Genomic DNA, 21,726 nt, shown 5'->3' with positions numbered 1-21,726 from the left:
TCTAGCCTCTCAAACAGTCTCCCTGCCCTGCCTCACCCCCGACCTTCTAGTCACTTCACAGCTGCCAGAAAGATTATAGAAAACAGAACTGCAATCATGTCACTCCGCTCAAAGCCTCTGAATGGCACCCAGACCCCAGAGTAAAATATACGTCTTAGGGGCCTCAAGGACGTGCGCCCAGTGCACTCTGAGCATGGCTCTTACTCCTTCGACCCCACTGGCCTCCTTGCAGACCTGTCACATTCCCTCCTGCCTCAGGTCCACGCACTGGACTGGGCTCCCCCAGATCTCCATGGGCCCATACCACTTCCTTAGGTCTCTCAGCACATGTCAGTTTACCGGACAATTCTTCCCTAATTACCCTGTGTGAGCCAGTATCCCCTGCCTGTCTCCCACTCATTCGCAGCGCTCTGTCTGTCACTTTGTGGGATTATCTAAGTGTTTGCTGTCCCCACTCTGGAATGTCAGCTCCTGAGAAAAGGGACTCCGGGCTGTTCATTATTGTTTCCCTCACACCTGGAGCACACTGGTGCTCACTAAGTATCTGTAGAGTGAATGAATGAATGAATGAATGACCTATAGAGTGAACAAAGTCTTCTATATAGGAAGATCAGGTAGAAGAATCCAATTTCTAACATTTAAGTGTCCACAAAACTTCAACCCTGGCTGATGTATATTCACATTGTAAAACAGTTGCCTATATTTTATTATAATGCCTTTTATTTGTGTTGACTTATGAAGTTTACAAAGTGTTTTTATAAACATTTTCTTACCTGATTTTTAAAACAGTCCATTTTACAGATAAGGAAATTTAAGTTCAGGAAGATATCTTTAGCTGCCTCTCTAAGCATTGTTTCTAACCCCTTTCCCCCCAAGAACATGCATGTGTATGGATTATATTCATATTTACACTATATATCATATAATTATTATATACTTATATATATGAAACACTTATTTCATTGTGTAGTTAAACTCACTATACATTACCATGTAAATGTGCACAGTGTATTTTTAGTGTGTAAGTATAAATAATTGGTATGTATAGTTTATATGTTATATAAATAAATGCGTATGTCGATGGAGTTTATTACACTACGTAGACTGCTCACTTTCTCTCTGCTCTACCCGAATCCCTCTGGCATGTCTTAAGCCAGGTGCCTCACCTCGGGCACCTCTGTGTTTCTCACTTATATCCAAGGCTTCCAAGCAGCTGCACAAGAGTACTAGCTGGGACTTTCCTCCCACTTTTTGGCAGGCTGCCCAGGAAATGCGTGTAGAATTCAGGTCCTGGGAACAACATGGCTCAAAAGCCACGTGCTACCAAGTCAGAGAATCTCAGGAAGGAGTAAAGCATACAATGCAGCACTGGAGAACAAAGATGCGACTCGTCAGAGGCAGCCATGCTGCTCCAGTGGGCTCCGTGGTTGGTACCCCTGAACTTTGGCTTTGAAATCTTCTTTTGTTTTGAGTTTCTTTTTCTAGGTTGACTGTAATCCTGCTTATACTGAATTTATGTATCCACTGTAGTGGCTGCCCATCTCTGATGCCTGGGAAGGTACTTTGTTTTTCCAGAGCACATGACAAACTTTGTTCCATATATGTTTAAAATATCTAGCAAAACCAGGAAAGATACTGTATTTGGTTCAAGGAAATTTAGGCATTGTTTTTGAAAATTAGTTTCAAATTTAATGAAATGCCAGTTTAGCTCAGTTTTGGTAAATAAACTATTGTGATATGCTTATATTACTTTAGATCAATACTTTCTTAATTTTAATGTTAGCCTTAATTTTTACAGATCTGTGAAGTTGAGTTGAAAAGAAACTGGTCCATCGCTCCGTAGGTGATATCAATGGCTATTTCATGCAGTCATACATGACAGACATAGCGAGAACCTTAGAAATCATCCAATATAACCTTCGTTTTTAAAAGGGGGGACATCTCAGGCTCAGTGAGAGTGTACTTGTACAGCCAGACTAGGGCAAAGCTTCTCGACTCCTGACCCACTGTTGGTTCTGTTTCTCTGGAGAACCCTGACTAAACATTTATAAAAGTGATATGTGATAATTAAGAAAACATTACAGCTGGTTACAGTTATTTTCAATGACTTGAAAAGATAACTTTCAAGGTGGGCATTTTTGATTGCTGGGGACGGGAGAGGAAGTCTCCCATGTCCTCAGGGGAATTAAGATTTAGACCAGCAATGAGTCTTCCACAGTCAAGCTTATTGCCTTTGGGAAGGTGGCCACTGTCAGAGGCCAGCTGTAAGAACCAAGGAGAACAAGACATACATGAGATCACCTCTGGCAGTCCTCCGGCTGCCCCTGGTATCACTATAGCAATTCCCAGATTCTCTCAGAAATGGAGGGCACCTCTGTGATAACAAATTCATCCTTATGGCTTGTTGGTTCTTTCAAGCCCATCTACTTGAAAAGCTCCCCTCCTCCCCCCGCTAATATCTGAAATTCTGTATTTTGGCGAGTTACAGATTTCCCTTGTTATGGACTCTGTGTACACCAAGCATGTCAAACTCGTGGCCCGTGGGCTGCATGTGGCCCACAACGAATATTTTTGCAGCCCAGCCAATATAACAGTGTTAGCAGTTATTTACAATTATGAAAGGAAATAAGTCTCCTGACAGATCCAGAATTACTGACATTCACCTTGGGTCAGTTTTGAAAGTAATCACTGTGAACAAGATTTCCCCCGAAGTAGGAAAGATAGTAGCAGAGAAGAGATGCCAAGTGTCAGGGAGAAAACATTAATTTTATCATTATTCTTGTGTGTTTTTTTTATACTATACTTTTCAAAATAAACCTACGTTTCTAAGAATATTGAAGCTTTTGTCTTTTTGCGGCCCACATAAACGTAAACCTTGTTTATTTGGCCGGTGTTAGCCTTTGATTTTGACGTGCTTGATGTACACATATCACAGGAGGGCTGTGGGAGACATAGGAGGCCCTATACAAATATATATAGACTTCTAAAAAGTCAGATTACTGCAGAGGAAGGGCATTACGACTTATACACCAGTTAGTCAAAGGGGCTAAGCAGGACCCACTCACTCAGGCTAGAAGCCCAGCTATTTCCATTCTCAACTAGCCAAAGTAGTTTTTGCATTGAATTTCAACAGGACTCCAAAAGAGAGGGCACAATTGCTGGCAGCCTGTATCAAAGTTGTATGGGGAGTCCCTTCAATGAAGATGGGGATTCCAAAAATAAATCATTTTTTAATTGCAGGAAGGGAAAGAAAATGAGGTGTTTATAAAAGAGGCCCACAATGCCCAGAATCTTAGAATGTTAGAGTCCAATCCTTTCTTTTTTAAAAAAAACTGAAGAGGAAAGACATCTAGAGGAAGCTGTGAATTGTCCCAAATCACAAGGTCTTCAAATTAGTTTCCACCACATCACAATGCTTTCTCTTTCCAGAATTCCTTGGAGGAAAAAATGTAAGAAAACCTCTCGGTTTCCTGCTTCATTATGCCGATGGCTGCTCAGGACTGAACATACGGTTACTATGGTTTTGTACCGACGCCAGCTGAAGCGGGGAGCAAACAGTCGCTTGCCAGCAAGGGGAAGAATCTGCAAAAAATAACTGACTGTCATCTGAAATATTTTCAGATGTCGGCTTTTGAAAGAGAGGGCAAACTGAGAGAATTGGCTTTTACCTCAGGGATTTTTTTTTTTTTTTTCAGGGTATCATTTACCTCAGATGCTTGTAAATCCCAAATTCTGTTTACTTGCCGGTCCCAGTGGTTTTTACTTCTTGACCCCTCCCCAACTATCCCTGAGGTTGTGGCTCCTGCTGTTCATTTCTTTAACTCCCTGATGCATCTTACACACGTTAGCTTCTCGAATGTTCATCTTTTCACTGGGCAACAGATGAGATAAAGAGAGGCTGTTAGTCTGGCCAGATCCACATCTGGCGCCAAAGGGTGAGTCTGGGTTTTGATTCTTCCTGCCTGAAAGAGGTTTTTGAGCAAAGCAGCCATGCTGGGATTTCCCTCAGTTTTTAAAAGAACTAAAGGCTCCACTCAATTGGCCTTACTTCTGCATTATGTATTTGAGGATTTTGCTTACGAAAGATACAAAATCAACCCACTGGTGAGGAGACTTGGGGTGAAATATAAGGAGACACTTGGCCAGGATGGGTTTTCTCTAATGTCTGCAAAATGGCAATCATGAGCACGGCCTACAGCACAGCTCTCAGGCTCTATAGAACAATAACCCAGGGACATAAGGACCTGCGCCTGTGATTGGACACTTGGTTCCCATGATCTATGGTTGCTCTGAAATAACTGGGAGTTATGGGGAGAACAGACATTGAAAAGTCATGCTAACTTGGAAGAGATATACCAAAGATGCCTCTAGTTCTTCTAAGAAGTTGACATTATTGATGGAAGAGATACCCCTGGCCTCCAGCACCATCCTATAAAATAAAAGCCCAGCAACCGAAATGGTGGAATGACCAGAACAACCAGAGACCAGAATGACTGTGGCCCCTCGCCCTGGCTGGCCCCGCCCCTCAGCAGGGACCCCCCCCCCCCGACCCCGGTCATTCAGGGAAGGCTAGCTGGCCCCCACCTGTGCACTAGGCCTCTATCCTATATAATAAAAGGGTAATATGCAAATTGACCCTAACAGTGGAATGAACAGAACGACCGCTTGACCATTGACTATGAGGCGCACTGACCACCTCTTGGTCCCTTTCCCTGGCTGGCAGGCTCTGACTGTCTGATAGCAAATGGGGAACTGGGGTGGGTGGTGGCGGCGGGGGGGGGCGGGGACTGGGGAGCAGGAAGAACAGCTGACCTCTCAGTCCCTCCCCCTAGCCTGCAGGCTCTGATCACCCGATGGCAAATGGGGAGCCAGGGGTGGGTGGTGGTGGTGGGCGGTGGGCCAGGGATGGCTGCGGGCAGCCAGGGAAGATGGCCCTGATTGCAGGCCAGACCTAGGGACCGACCTGATTTTCGTGCACCAGGTCTCTAGTGATTACATAAAGACAGTTTCTCTGGAAGTCAGCTCCTTCCCACCTACTCTCCATCTTTAATGGTTATCAAGAAGTGGCCCCTCCCAAGGTGGCAGGTTGGCTGCCCTTTACCTGACACATCCAGGTGCTCCAGGTTCGGGCAGAGGGACACCACGTCAAACACGGCCTCGTTGGAGATGTTGTAACAGCCTGAGACTTCCAGGCGCCTGAGCTCCGGGCAGCACTGGGCGATGGTGTAGAGCCCTCTGTCCGTGAGCCGCCGGCAGCCACTGACAGTCACGGTTTCCAGCATGAGACAGACGTTGGGTGTGTCCTGGCACAGCCTGCGGGTCAGCACCTTGAGGGCGCGGTCCACGTTGATGGTCTCGCCCGTCAGGCGGATAGTCCTCCAGAGCCGTGGGTCCCAGGCCAGGTTGTACCAGCGGCGGCACACGCGGGCGCAGCGGCACAGCTGGTTGGTGGGCAGGAAGGAGAAGATGTGGACCATGGAGTGGTCCGGGAGCCGCTCGATGCTGGCCTGCTCCTTCTGGGGCCTGGAGGCCAGCCGGATGAGCGGGTGGGTGAGGCGGGTGGGGGGCGGGTCGTGGACCATGGCCACTGTCTCCCCTGTGATGGAGGACGAGGAGGTGGATGAGCCCCTTCCATTCTGAAATCCTGGCAGGTTCGGTGGACATATCAGGGCTGGGCTGGGCGTGCTCAGGGTGCGCATGCTCAGGTCGGAGTCTGGCAAAGGACAGAGAGCAAAGGGTTAGTTACGGCCCCAGCGGAGCCCCAGGAGGCGGCAAATGTGGGGTGACCTTCTCATTCCATGGCTCCCCACCCAGGGCAGACCCTGCTGAATCCATCACTGGAAGCAGAAGTTTTAGTTTCAGAGAGGAGCTCATCTTCTGCACCAGAGATGGGCAAACTTTTCCCTAAGGGACCAGATCTGAAATATTGGAGGCACTGCAGGCCATATGGGCCCTGTCTCTGTGGCAATTACTCAAGCTCAGTGTTGTGCAAAAAGCTGCTATAAACAATATGTAAATAAATAGGCATGGAAGCAGCAATAAACTTTGTTTTTTAAGAACAAACCAGCTAGGTTTGGCCTGAGGGCCATAGTTGGCTGACCTCTGATCTACAATTAATGGTGAGTATCTAAAGGGCACAACTTCAAAGTTTCATTATTTCTATTCTGGAGGGACACTTCATATATTATGAACACAAACTGATTTAGTTTCCTAATTATATTTTGGTTAGGCAGAAAATATGCTTCATTTACAAATGAGGAACATGAGTTTCAGAAAGGAAGTTGGGCCAGTGGGTGTAGAAAAAGTTTGCTATCTTTGCCCTCACCTGCCCCCTAGCATCTGCCCCCCCCCATATTTTGATAACTGAACCCCGAAGGAGGGGACCCAGGTCTGGGGAGCACCCTTTCCTTTGTTAGATTTCAGGTTGGTACTTCTAAGCCTTGAGTATACATGGCCATATTTATTTTTTCTTCTTATTAATAACCCCTTCCCTTTGCATTTAAATAATGTGAGTTAAATTTGTTCCTTGGAACCAAACAGATCACTTGATGAGGAGGACACAGTGGTGTTAAGTTTATGAGGAGTTATATTCTTCAGAATACTGCTATAAGGAGTCTGCTCACTTCATATCCCCCTAGCTCAATATAGATGTAAGAGAAAGAGCTTATTCTCTACAAATATATCTATATTATATATTTTGCATTATAATGGATATATTCATCTAGGAAGACATTTATTTTCTCTAATTGTGTTTATATATTTTATATATTTTGCACGTGCACGCATGCGCGCGCGCGCACACACACACACACACACACACACACGTAGAGCCTACCTTTAAAAGACTGAGATAGGGATCGGGATAGATAGAGAGATAGAGAGAGAGTAGTTTTTTTCTCCAAAATAGAAATTTCTTCATCTGAAATAGTGAGTTGGGCTAGATGATTTCAAAGTCATTTCCAGCTCCAATTATAGTTCTAAAGACTTAAAAACTCTTGTTGTGTGCTTTTCCACATTTCATACCTTAGGACTTTTCAAACACTCATTTTTTTCAAATAACTTCCAGTAATAATATACAACACACAAAATTCTGACACCTACATCTCCACTGAGTGTCTAGTTGCAGTTTTCATATGCATATACTTTTTGTACTGCAATAACTTTCTTCTTTAGTTTACTGCTTTATAACCTAACACTGAAAATGTCCTTCACATGTCCACAACTTTGCTCAGGGAGCGTCTTTGAATGATTGTCTTCTCTACCTCGCTGCCTGCCCCTTGAAATCCAAACACCCTTTGAGACTGAGCACAAATGCCTTCCCCTCTAAGAACACTTTCCTGGTGTCTTTGGGACATAATCAATTCCTTTCCCTTTGAGTCCTCATTATATAGGTATCTGTGAATTTATCTTCCCCTAATGTGCTTGCATTGTATTCGTTTTCTCAAATTTGCATCCCTCCTATATCCCACATCCTTCGTCGTGAGATTTTATAGTTCCTCTCAGGCAGAGTATCTCTAGTTTAGAGATCTTGGGCTTGGCTACATGACTTGCGTTGGCCAGTGAATTGCAGGGAAAGTGATGTGCCCAAAGCCATTGATGTGGTTGGGCATGCCTGGCTCGTCCACTGATCTTAGGAAGAGGAGAAACCAATGGAGCAGACAGAACTGGCCCCAACCTGCTGCTGAGAGTCAAGCTCAACCAAGCCCTGCGGGGGGCAACCAATGCCCAGATGAAGCCACAGATGTGTGAGCTAAAATTTTGAGTTGTTACACAGCATTATTGACTTCTATTACATTAAAAACTCCTTTGGAACCAGAATTAAATCATGTTATTATGTGTGCCTGGCGGTGTCTGACATGGTTTACGGTGCATAGTAGGTGCACATAGATGTCTTGATTTAAATGAAAATACTTATATGTTTAAAAAATATTATAATTTCTAGCTTGGCATGTACTTTTATATCCCAGGTGCATTTTAAATCATTCATAAACAAGAAATATGTATTTTTTCTCAAGATATCGTAAGGACACCACCCCCAGCACTTAGTGGGGAAAGGGATACCTCAACTTCCTGAAAACATTATGACATTGTAATATAAATGAAGCAGAGAGAAAGAATATGGATTTAGAATATGAATTTGGAATATTTTGTAGGTATGAACTTATTTTCATATCTGAATACCCATTCCAAGTGAATTTCTACCTATCTGATGTCTTGAGGGTAAAATCTGAGGGTAAAAAACTAAGGTGATATGTTTTGGCTCAAACACAATTTGACAATAATTCTGAGAGGATATTATTGCTAATTTTAACACATTGTATACATTTATATAAAACTTAGCCATTATATTGTATCTTTCTTTACCTTCTCCCCTAGGCTAATGGTGAATGAAGGATAGTATGTGGAAGGTCTCCATACTGCCAGACATTATTTTGAGCAGGGAAAATAACAGAACTTGCAATATGTGCTAACTGAAATATACATTTCCAAAAGCTTCTATCAAGAATTAAATTCATTGATGTCTGCATCAAGTGTCTTGAAAAATCTCAGAAGTCCTCTTGGTAACTTGACATGATGATCATGATGAAATGGCACATAGTAGTCTGGTTAACAGCTTCCTTGCCTGCTGCTTCTGTGGCATCCACATCACCACAGGAGCAGATATCACCCACAAAGCATTCTTGGCAAGAAACATTGCAAGGAGGTGTACACAAAAGGCTCTCAAACATTTATGTGAAGCTAAGATGCCCCTTGGAATGTCAGGAAAAGGAATACCCAAACTCTCAGGAGAGGAATACATCTTCATAACATAAAATATTTCCAAAATGTAGAAGGCAAGAGGCCTTGTTATCTACCAAGACCATTGTTTTCCCTGCCAACATTCTTTGAGCAAACGTGTTTTGTTTTTTTTCAAGAATAAGTACATGAATTGATAATGTAATCTTTTAAAGGTAAGTTCTACAGATTATTTTGTGATAGGATGGATGAGCACATGGAAGGATGGACAGAAAGATAGACAAAGCTATTAGAGGAAAATTTTGCAAAAAGGACATGTCTGGTTAATAACAAATATAAGGATTAGAAAAGAAGTTGCCAGTTATGAATGTGTAAGACTCAGAGAAAGATAGAGATAAACTTGCAAGTATCATGAAAACAGAATGGGAGAACTTAAAGGAGAAATGATCACACACTTATTCAATAGGACATGAATTTTGTGTCTAACTGTGTCTCCTAATGATATTGAGAAGCTGGATATATTCAAAAGATTGAAATAGAACTACAACAAAAAAACACCCAACCACGTAGCACTGATATTTGTAGAAAAATATACAGATGGACTGCAAGGAATACACAGGAACAGAGACTAGCTGTTAAAATCCCTGGGCTGCTGCAGATTCTTAGAATACAGATTTATAGGCAGAAAAGAAAGTAATGATTCCTTCCTTCATTGAATCATTTAACACACATTGTTACTGCAGCCTGAGTGCCCAGTAGGGGGTCTAGGAAGGGAGGAGTTTTTGCACTTGACTAGATTATAAAGCAAATTTCTAGTCCACCTCCTTTCTGCATCCACCACAGTACCATTAAAGTACATCCTCAGCCTAGACTCTGACCTCTCCAATCCTTTAGGGAGAGAGAAAAATGACTCCATATTGAGAATGCATTCAAATTACCCAAAATCCAGGATGGTAAAGGATAGAAAAGTTTGCACATGTCTGGGAAATAAGTCAGTTTTCCTAAGTGTCAGCTGGAGACAATGGATACAGAAGCTCCTGGTAGTGAAAAACATTGTAATTAAATCATATTTTTGTTGCGCTTTTTGATTTTCTCAAAAAGATTATAATCTATAACACAATAGAGATTCTAAGTTAAATAAATATAATTATACTTTTTATATTGATGTTTTCAACTGTTGTCTAAGAGATAGTTGATTCTTTAAATTTTAAGAGCTTGTGGCTCCATTAATAATTGAAAACATTTCCAAATATGTAATTTACATGAGAACACTATGGCTTGTGTTCTTAAGTTACTTTTAAATATGTAAAGAATACCAAAAAAGCATAGCTGTCTTTTTCTGGGAGGAAAAAAAAACCCTATAAACTCTTTTTCTCATGGTTTCAGAGTCCTGGAAATTTTACATCTTTAGTAATTACAGTATAGTAGAAAATATTCAAAGCATCTCATACACACATGCTTATTAGACACATTTTCTTCTAACTAGATAGCTGCCTGTTTTGTACAAGTTTTTATTTTCAAACCACTGCTGTTTACACTCTAGGAAGTCATATTTACATTACACTGGCCTTTCAAAGTCAAAATTTACAAAGCTACTCTGCGTGTTCCCCCTCTGATTACCAAAACTTTGGTGCAAGATGCTTTCTATTATAAATGGTCTTTCTACTCAAGAACTCTTGCCATAAAAAGCAAGGTTTCTTTTCTTAGCTTAAACTCAAGCTTAAAAAAAATACATCTATAAAACTCAGCGAGTGAAGAAAAATACCATCTGAAGGATCTTTTTTTTTTCTTGTTTTATTTCAAAATATTTTTTCTTAATGTGGTTCACTTTATATACACACCTAGGGCTTATTTCAGGAATTGGTTGCTATAAAGTGGAAATCTATATAGACCAGATTATCTTGCATTTTTCCTGGAGGATTTACCTTCGAGATTCCAGGGTTCTTGTTAGTAACACCACCCCAGGATCAGATTATGAATAAGACTCTGTCCAAGAACAAAACATCTGCTTTGTCAGTCACCTGGACTAGTCCCATGAGAGCAGAGCTATGGTGATTGATCCCTGATATCTTGAGGAGGAGGAGGAGGCTCCTCTAATATCAGGGTATATGGTCCAGTCCAATGCCTGGCTCCATATCTATGCCTGGCCACCATGTTCTCCAGTTTCTGACTCTGAACTGAACTGAGAGCAGGGATTCTGTTTTGCCCTTTAGCTCCTATAGAAGGAAATTAATCACTGCTAAGGAAACTATTAAGCCACATTGTTTAAAAGTCATAAATATAACCAATGCAATGTACAGAATGGCATCTTTGGACTCTGCAACACAAATATCTAGAAATAATCTTTTAGGAAATTTATGCTTGACAAAATATCAGGTGGCCTCAGAAACTATGAGCCCTGGATTATTATAATTTATCAGCCTCCTTATGGCTTTTCTCAGCCTTGAAAGGATAACTTCTTGGTACCCTTCTTTTTCTTAATGTAACATGCCAAAGGGAGATGATCATATCCTATTTATTTTTCAATGAAAAGCAGGGTGTTTAATCTCTGAGAGAGAGTACCACGCTGTTAGATGCTAACCTTCTCAAAAGGCGAGGGTAGAGCATGTTTTCAGAATCCCTTTCAACATTTATTAACCTTCCTTTTTTTTTTTTTTTTAAAAAAAAAAAACAGGCCTCAGATTCAAGGTCATTGACAGATAGTAGCATATAGCCAGCATTTAATAACAGTCTTACTAATTTGGGTTTTTATTTTTCATTAAAATTTGTTTTTATTTTAACAATCATCCTCTACTTGGTAAGTGATACTGGTTTTCCAAGTAAGGTAATGTTGGAATATTTGGTTTTTAAAAGTAAACATTAAGTTAATGTTTACTTTAAAAAATACTGAGTGAATAATAGTGTAGGGGATGAGTAGATATGACAACAATCATAACAGCATTTGTAAGTGTCTGAAGTTCAGGAAATGCTGTTCAGGTGGAAAGAACATGGAACAGATGAAGTTGGATTCCTTTCTCTGCTCTACTACGTGCAACTGGTGTCCTCTGAGGCAGGTCAATGAAATTCATGAGCCACAGGGTCCCCTTTTGTAAAGTGGACATAATCCCACCCACTTCGCAGTGCAGTTAGGTGGACTCTCTGGAGAAAGTGACATTGTTGGCAGAGGCATTGAAGAAAAATGATACAACCTCTACTGAGGACTTCGTAGGGAAGAAATTCTGCACCCTCCTGCTCGGGGGGTATGTTTTTAGGGCCATGTTATTCTGGGTTCCCTGGCATAGTGCCATCTTTATAAATTCCTTACTGTTATCTCCAAAAACCTTTGAAATGTTTTTCATGTCAGCGGGAGGGGTTGGGGAGAAGAAGAGGGTGGAATAAAAATAAAGATCCACAGTTAGAGCATAACGTACTAACACCGGGTGAGCAAAATATGGCCATTGCATTTATTGGTAAAAGAATATTGTTATTGTGAAAGCCTTTTCTCATAGTTTACTTAATAAATATGTTTTTTTCTATGACAATGTGGGCTGCTCTCTCCTTGAAATGTCTCCTATCATTCTCTCTTCTGTTTTTCTTCTCTCCTTCTCAGGTGTTGTTTGCTCACACTCTTTGTGGTTTACCACTTATCTCCTGGGGCCCCCCAAGGGCTTCATCCTTAACACTTCTCTGTTAGCCTCTGGCCTACCCTCCAAAATTCACAAATCAGAGCCCCTGCTCATGCTGTTCTCCAGACCCAGATGGTCTATTCCTCCAGACTAACTGGTGGATTCTCAGTCACTTCTCAAGTCCCAGGTAGGACATTAGTTTCTCTGTCAAGCCTTGCTAGATGCACCCAGGCTGAATTACTGAGCTACTTTTAGTGTTTCCATTGAATTCAAATATGTCTGAACCGTAGCCCTTTCCATGCAGTCTCTCTCCACCCACTAGTCTGTGAGCACCCTGAGGCCAGATGCTCTCTCATTCATGTCTGAGTCAGTCCAGAGCTTCACCTGGATTCAGCCACCCAGAAAGTGTTCAACTACTGCACCAAAGGGGATGCCCTTTGCTTGGTCCTGTAACAAATCCCTTTCAGTTTCTTTTTGGTTCTGGTGGGAAATATTTTATAGGAAATACTTGGAAGAACCAGATGTTTCAGATTGAAGAAGTGGGAACACCTCTGTGCTTCATCAACATTTTATTTTTAGGTCTTTTTTCTCTTTCCCTCCACTGAATTTAGGCTGAAGATTGTACATACACTTAGATTAATAAGATTAATTTACTCAGAAGATATTTAAAAAGACACCTGCACACACAAAAACAATCTCTTGTAGCACCCATCACCTGAAGGGCCCAAGAGCCAGATTCTCGGTGCTTTTGTTTTCATAATACTTGCTATTACAGATTACTCACATCACTGCTCACTCCTAATCATAATAAAACATGAATGGGTAAAGGGGGGAGGATAGGGACATCTATAATAGTTCCAACAATAAAAGTAAAGTTAAAAAAAACAACAACAAAAAACCCCAAAACAAAAACTATGAAATGCACAAAAAAAAGAATAACTCTTTTACATTGCCTAGGATTTTAAGACTTATTTTGTTAAAGTTTAATTACCAAAGACGGAACAGGAACTCTTCCTGTCCTGTTGACCACCCCGCCCCCCAAATGATTCACACATCACTTGCAGTGATCAGAACTGGCTTTTCCTGCTCAGTGCAGGAGAGACAGTCATATTTATTCACTGCCCTCCAGAGAGCCACTTTGCAAAGCTGGGGCAGTGAGCCTGCTCTTGTTTTGACAAAAGCAGAGACACAGATTTTCATGAAAAGACCAGCAAATCTATATTTTTCAACCTTCCAGTGGCACTTTATATGGCAGCCTTAATTATTTTCTATCTTCAATTGTCAAATAATGCTTTCGCCTTATTTCCCCATGAACAGTTACGAAATTCCAACGTTTGCATCTTTCAAAGCTCGACCCCTCGTGTAGTATTGAATTTAGATTCTGGTAAAGAGAAACTTATAAATTTTCAGTTCACAGCCAAAGCAGGTCCCACGGGGAATGGCAGTCTATCTCACAGATTCAACTTTCTAGTGAGAAAGAAAAGAAATTGCACTAAACGTATAAACATGTAAAAGATCAATAATTCATCAGAATGTTCTTAAAGCAAAGCAAATCCTTGCATTTCCTTAGCCATTTGAAAACGCAATACACCATTGTTTAAATTATTTACAATAATTTCTTTTAATGTAAAAATATGTATAAAGGATTTATTATGTACAAGACACTGTTCTAAGTTCTATATAAACATTGATTCATAAATGCAGTATCCCTATTGTCATTTTTTAAATACTTGGGAAAACCAATGGCCAAATGATCTCAGGAGAACATTTCATTCTCTCTGGACTGTATTGTCAAATAGAAAAGGTAACAACAAAAGGAACTTAATACATTAAAAATTGCTTTATTGCCTTAGCTGGTTTGTCTCAGTGGATAGAGCATCAGCCTGTGGACCGAAGGGTCATGGGTTCGATTCTGGTCAAGGGCATGCACCTCAGTTGCAGGCTTCCTCCCCGGCCCCAGGCTCTGGTCAGGGCATGTGCAGGAGGCAAATAATCACTGTGTTTCTCTCACATCAATATTTCTCTCCATCTTTGCCTCTCTCTTCCACTTTCTCTAAAAAATCAATGGAAAAATAGCCTCAAGTGAGGATTAAAAAAAAATTGCTTAATTTACCTGCTAGGGGTCTCTGTATCCTGGTGGGTGGATGAGTTCCTGTCACTGACTGGCACACATTTTGCATGAGGAGTCCCCTGAGCCTACTACAGTCCAAGTTCATAATCTCTCCTGAGACACCCCAGGGCCATCCTACAGGGTAGGGCATTTCCAGTGAAAAGACCACTATTCAGTAGCACAAAAACTGACTTTTTGATGGACTCCTGGCTCTTGGGGGATGGGACTTTACATGGTCCCCATTTCAGACTATGTCATTTTTCAAACCTTAAATCACAATTTTTTTTAGGAAGCCCTCATTTTAAAGGGAAATTAATAATAACCTTTTGGCAATTCAGTTGCAGAGTAGAATTCAAACAAAGTGAAATACTTCTGGGAAAACCTTCCACACCAACTGTATAGTTATTTCTCTATAGAATGAGTACCTTTCATCAACTTTCCAGTTCACCCATCTCTCAACCAATCTATAATTTCTGAGTCATATATCTCTTTAGAAAGGTATCTATATGTTTATATTTTTTGAATATATCTCTTAACAGTATTTGGGTCAAAATTAAAAAATAAATTCAAAATTTAGCTCCTAATGATAACTTGTGGAATTGATCAGTATTTAAAGCTCCCGCTTAGTCCCAAGATCATTAAAAAAAAAAATGCTTGGAGTGGAGGTTGGGAACTGATGGGGGAGGAAATATACATTTGAAACATTGGAGATGATTCTATCCAGGATTATTTCCTGTTCAACTTGTGCTTTTAGTTCCCTTTTAACCAAATTTGAGACTTATAAAGCAAACAGAATAGTAGAATCTGGTTCATCATTTATTTTTTCTTAAAAAATATTTTTATTTATTTCAGAGAGGAAGGGAGAGAGAAAAGATAGAAACATCAATAATGAGAGAGAGTCATTGATCAGCTGCCTTCTGCACACAACCCAGGCATATGCCTTGACTGGGAATCGAACCATGACCTCCTGATTCGTAGGTCAGAGCTCAACCACTGAGCCATGCCGGCCAGGCTGGCTCATCATTTCTATTGTTACAGTTGACTCCTTTTATCCCTGGGGGATACGTTCCAAGACCCCCAGTGGATACCAAACCTTAACTATGCTATGTTTTTTCCTATACCTACCTATGATGAGATTCAATTTATAAATTAGGCACAGTAAGTATGAACAACAATAACTAGTAATAAAAGAGAACAACTATAACAATATACTGTAATAAAAGTTATGTGAATGTGGGCTCACTGTCTTTCTGATAACCAATCTGATAACTGAGATGGCTACTAAGTGACTAATGGGTGGGAGACCTATACAGCAAGGAGACGCTGGACAAAGGGATGATTCACGTCCCAGGTGGGATGGAGCAGGACTGCATGAGATTTAATCATGCTACTCAGAGTGGAATGCAATTTGAAACATAGGTTGTTTATTTTTGAAATTTTTCATTTAATATTTTTGGACCATGGTGAAACCACGGAAATAGAAACTGTGGATAAGGGGAAACTACTGTATTTCGTATACTAGGATGTTTCCTATTCAGTAGTTATAGTTCTAGGAAGCTATGGCTTGATCTTGTGACATGGGTCAGGGTCGGGTAGGGGCTCATGAGTAGATTGGGAGATAACCTCATCCCCTCCATCCTGCCCTCTTCATTCTTCCCCTTTTTCCTCAAAACCATATTGAGATCCCCACCGTGCTCACATAGGTGGACCACTTTGTCTACCTTCATAAATTTAGTTCTGAACTTAAAAATACTCTATTTTATCAGCAAATGTGAACACTCTGACATATTCCAGGCTGGTGGCTTGAGTTTTCCTTAAAATTTTTTGTAGTTATATTTTCTCATTTGGTTTTAAAATACCTTTATTAAATTAGTAAAATAAAAGATTAGCAAAGATGACAAAAACATTAAAAGTAAGCACTCCACTCAAACTGAGGCACTGAATACCCATATCACCAATTATGGCAGAGTTTGGGATTATAGGAACAGATGAAAGTAGTATATGTGGAAAGCTCATTGGAGCAACTTCCTCAAGTCATCTGGACACATTTTTCTTTTAATCAAAGCATTGATTTCTTCCTTGTATATTATTCAGTTGTCTTCTGTCAACATAATGGCAGCAAATGGTGAAAATGTGCTGGATCAAAACATTAGGCCATTTAGGTAATAATAATTGTGTAAACATAGATGCAATGGTGGGCACTTTCTGCTATGAGGACATTAAGAGCTCTGGGACTTTGCATGTTGGGGCATCTGTGCCTTCTAAGGAAAACAAACTGATAACTTCATAACTTTAAACATCCTGTCCTGTCCCAAATATTAAACATATGCTCTAAGGGGGGGAAAAGCACATGTGGAAGCAAGAAAACCAATATAAAACTGTCACCGTGCACTCCACAGGCACAGAGAGAAGGCTAGGAGGGACAAGATGGGAGGCAGCTGCATGGGACCTTTTCCATTTGGACACCAATAGAGAAAGCAGGGTCACTGCAGTGGAGTGCTTTGGGGGCCTAATTAAATGAAGTTTTCCGGTCATCTTATAATTACATCCCTTTGATGGTCTGCACAAGGAAAGTTAATAGTTACTGAAGGTTGCAGTTAAGCTTTCTATGCACTTGCATTCTAAAATGAGTGTTATTAACCCGAAAAAGTAAACCTGTACAATAGATAGCAAGGCATGGAAATCACATTCATGCCTTAAAAGTCATTCAGAAGCAAAGCGCATCATTTACAAACTCATGGCTGAGTAGTTGGTGCCTTGTGCTGGGTATGATTAAAAATGCTTCTAGAGGTGAGAGAATGACTTAGGCCTTGGTTCTACTAAAAAAGGGTAATGCACTGTGTGAAATTCGTGATATGACCTAACTCTGGCTTTATCAAATTCTTACTTGCTCTAATGTTCTGTGGTTCACTTAGGAAAAATCTTGTGGAGAAATAAATTATGACTTATTAATTAAAAAACAATGAGAGGAAATATTTGGTACTTTGGGCATCATTATATGGTGAATTGTACAGTAGAGTCTATCGCTTTTAGAAATTGGAGTAGCCATTGAAAAATCTATTTCTGGAGTGACAGCTAAAGAATCTATTTCTGATTATTATAACTTTTTCTTCACATGATTTTGAAGTTAAATAGGTTTCTATTTGATATTTTTTGGAAGAATTTAGGTTTTAATAAGAATCCAGAGGTTTGTTCTACAGAAAATTAGAAATCTGCTAATTGGGCCAATGGGTGCGGAGGCTGACAAATACTATAAAAAATTATAGTAACAGTGACTTTTTCTTCGTTGAACCAAATTATTTATAATTCAATGCTTCAATTTCTACAATCACAGGCTTCAGTTTATTGGTTCACTTATTATTTGATTGGGAATATATATGGTATTCTCCAATGTTTTCTCATAAGGTTCTAGGATTTATATCTTTGATTTATTTTCATATGTTGCTTGGACTCTTCTCATGGGCTCTTGTTGTATTTCTTTCTATAAACTATTTTGTTGGAGTTTTTTTTGGTACCTCGTTCTCTTTCAGGTCTCTGAATAGTCCCTGATGAGGCCAGATCGCATGGCATTGTCCTTCCAGGCTTGTCTAATACATTGATACCACTGTCCCCTGTGTCTTAAGTATCATGGGAGCAAAACCAAGGTATCTGTATTTATTGTTTCCTGAATTATTTTATCAAGTAATTCAGATAAAAATTTTAAGCTTATAAAATGTTGATTTTTCAAATCTATTTATCTCAATGACAACTTCTTTTCTGTGCAAATGATCTTATATGCTATCATTTTAAGCAGCAGAACCCTTAAAACAGAACAGTATTTCAGAACATTAAATTAAAAATATTGTAAAATACTGTATCAATTAATAGCATGATTAATAATTTACATATGTATATATCTTATACACCTTTATATATCTTACACACTTTATATAAAGATGTATATACACACGTCCATATACATAATGAATATATATTCTTAGTTTTGAATGAGCTATGAATTATTCAGTCCTTTTCAAAAACAGGCAAACCAAAAAATCCCTATGAGAAACAGAAAGAGCTGGACAAAAAATAAATACTTGGCAGGAGATGAGCAGGTGCAGTGAAGTGACTTCCCAGCTGAAAGGAAAATAAACAGAAGACTCGCCGTGCAAATGCATGTGATATTGAACAGGTTCACAGTAAGCGCCGAGCTGCAGTTCTTCTGTGGCTATAATGCAGTGGTTGAGCCAAGAACACACTGAGTTTTATCCAGGCGTCTATGGAAACTCTTTCAGGTGGAGAGCTAAATCCTTTGACACATATTTTTAGCTTGAGGCTAAAATCTAAGTTTTACCATAAAAACATTTTTCACATGGCTATGCCCAAGGACAATTTTGTTGGAATCAATGCACAAATGCCCTTTGAGAATGATGAGTGCTCAAGTCAAACTCCTCATTTCTCTCTTCTTACACAGATATGAAAGGCCTCTCTTTTTCTCTTTCTCTCTCTCATACACATAAACATTATGTGTCTGTCAGTCAACCTGGCTGCAGGCTGGCATTGCTCTACCACAGAAATAATGACTGGCTTCACAGATTACTGTTGCTTATGCCCTCACCTTCCTGTTTTCAAGTAAATGAACAGAATTTCCAATGTATGTGGGGAGAAAGAGGCTGAGTCATTTCTGCTCCATAAGAAATGGGTAGCTGGGTAGCTGATGGATAGTTGCTGCCTCAACAAATGTTCTAGCTTGTGAGGTTCCGGGCTGGGGCTGGACTCATTCTGAGAGTCTGCTCTGAATAGGGGTAGAATCCTGGTTTCTCCTTCTTCGGATGTGATAGCTATACTAAACAATGTTAAAGAGAGATCTTTATATTCATGAGTTTGGAAAACATGATATTTATATGGGGGGAGGTACATGGGGATGGGAGACTGGCTAGATATCTTTGGTTATTTATTTATTTTTTTTGCATACCCATGATAAATGACTTACATTTGCATGCTGGCTTGGCAATGTGCTTCCTTATTATTTGCACAAGCCACAGTGACATTATGAAAGATATTTAATAATAGCTATAGTCTCCCAATGGTTTCATACCTTTCACTCTTTTCCGCTCTAATCCATTCTGGTTGGATCAATCTTAAAATACACCTGTCATCAACCCACTCTTTTACTCAGCATCTTACATTGCTTTCCCCATTGCTTGCTGAATTGAGACTTCTTGCCTATCCACGTAAGGCTGGCCTTGTTAGGGAATCAACACAAAATTTTCAACTTTTTCTGCTAGTATCTCCTTTGGTGTGGCCTACCTCCAGAAAACTGGACTATTCACTGTTCCCAGGAGCATGATCTAAACTCTCCCCAGCTCTAGTTATCCCCTCTTCCTTCTTGTAAATTTATGTCATTGCTTTAAAATCCTTTCAGGCTTGATTCAAGTACTGTCTATTTAATGAGCTACTTCTTGGGTCCATCAACATATGATGTAGGGCTCATTTAAACTATCACAGCACTTACCATATTAATTAAAGCATGTATTTATCTTCCTACTTATTAGGATATAAGTTCCATGTTGATTGGTACCCTGACTGTCTTGCTCAACTCTTTTCCTAGCATCTTACAAAAGTGCCCCATACTTAATAGATAACTCAACAAGTATTTGCTGAATTAATAAATGAAATGAGTAAAGTCTTTAGATTGAGCTCTTGCAGTTTTTCTTTTTATTTCTTGCAAGATGAGTGATTGCGTAGAAGACTCACATATATTTGTTGATCTTAGAAGCCCCTCAGAATTTATTTGCTAAATTAAGAAAAACTGCATTTTCCCAGTATAGTTTATAAAGTATTTTAAGGTATATTATCTTTCTTTAGACCAGTGGTTCTCAACCTTCCTAATACTGCAACCCTTTAATACAGTTCCTCATGTTGTGGTGACCCCCAATTTCATTGTTACAAATTGAACATAATTAATGCATAGTGATTAATCACAAAAACAATATGTAATTATATATGTGTTTTCCGATGGTCCTAGGCGACCCCTGTGAAAGGGTCGTTTGACCCCCAAAGGGGTCGTGACCCACAGGTTGAGAACCGCTGACTTAGAACGAAACAATACCACGTTATCAAACATTAACACTGTCACACATGACAGAGTGTTTGCTAGGAAACTTGGTGTAAAGTTCTATGATAGAACCCAAAGGGGTCGCAACCCACAGGTTGAGAACCGCTGCTTTAGACTGAATGCCTTATTGTGGGCAAGTTAGGTATTTTTCCATTTTCATTCTAGTTACTAAAGCCTACAGAGAAATAGTAAATAGCAGCCCTGGGATAAGACTACAGCTTCTGATGCTTGACAACAACAGAAGTCAGAATAAGCCGCCCAGGTAATCTGCATTTCAAAGGGTCAAGGAGGAAGGAGCTGGCAGGAGTTACTCCATTAGCCTGCAGGAGCACACTTCTCTCTTGATCCCCCATAGCCAGGATTTACAGATTGGCTTAAAGGTAGTTATCTTCACACTGGTTGAGATTCTCCCATTCCATTGCCGAAACTATGAGATGGGTAATTTTAGAGGCTATTTTGCCTGGGCTCTCATGATGCACTACACTAATGGTTTAAATCATAACTCTACAATTAACCTTGGGCTTCAAATATACATATATTTGAAGTATCTTGCACTAAGTATCAGAATTGGATGATCATTCCTACAGATGTTGAAATTTAAAAGATCAGATGTGTTTAAGTTGTAATGTTTGCAAATGAAATATCCACTAAAGTGCAATACATCTGGCTTATTATAGCACCTTCTTTACCTATTATAATTTAATTGGACATTGTTTTTTTTTCTGGAAAAATTTTAAGCATATTCAATGGCTTTTTAAAAACTTGCTGTAAGAGTTTCGATTATATTCCATCGCTCTCTCTCTGCCTCCCTCTGCTAGATTGGAGGCTCAAAGGTTTTCATCTTTCTTTTGATTCCTGATGTGTTTCAGCTCTTACAACAGAGTTGAGCTGACACAAACTATATGCTTAATAAATATGCATTGAATGGATGGATTCTAAAATATAGAAAATTATATGAGAGATTTCTCTTTCTTCCCAAGATTTTAAATGGTAAAGGCAGTGAGTTAACATCAATGGAAACTACTCAGATCTGTGCAGAGTAGAACTTAAATGAAGGGTAAAATAGAAAATCACTGGAAGTCTACTGTCCCTAGGTCAGGCTTATACTAAAAGTAATTGGTACATCTCTGATATGAACAAGAAGATACTTACAGATTGTACTTTTCTGATATGTCTGA

The 21,726-nt window shown here is 39.9% G+C and overlaps 1 protein-coding gene across 2 annotated transcripts in view; it reads right to left on the bottom strand.

Moving 5' to 3' along the window:
- The window catches only part of FBXL7 (F-box and leucine rich repeat protein 7), a 320,865-nt gene that overhangs the window by 4,068 nt on the left and 295,071 nt on the right, over positions 1-21,726 (bottom strand). For both annotated transcript variants that reach the window (XM_036308406.1, XM_036308407.1), the window contains exon 3: positions 5,102-5,713. In XM_036308406.1, coding sequence (XP_036164299.1) covers positions 5,102-5,713 — 612 coding nt within the window. The remainder of the gene's footprint in view (positions 1-5,101; positions 5,714-21,726) is intronic.

Source organism: Myotis myotis, unplaced genomic scaffold, assembly GCF_014108235.1.
Source record: "Myotis myotis isolate mMyoMyo1 unplaced genomic scaffold, mMyoMyo1.p scaffold_m19_p_5, whole genome shotgun sequence".
Taxonomy (NCBI): Eukaryota; Metazoa; Chordata; class Mammalia; order Chiroptera; family Vespertilionidae; genus Myotis; species Myotis myotis.
This window is presented reverse-complemented; position numbering and strand designations above follow the sequence as displayed.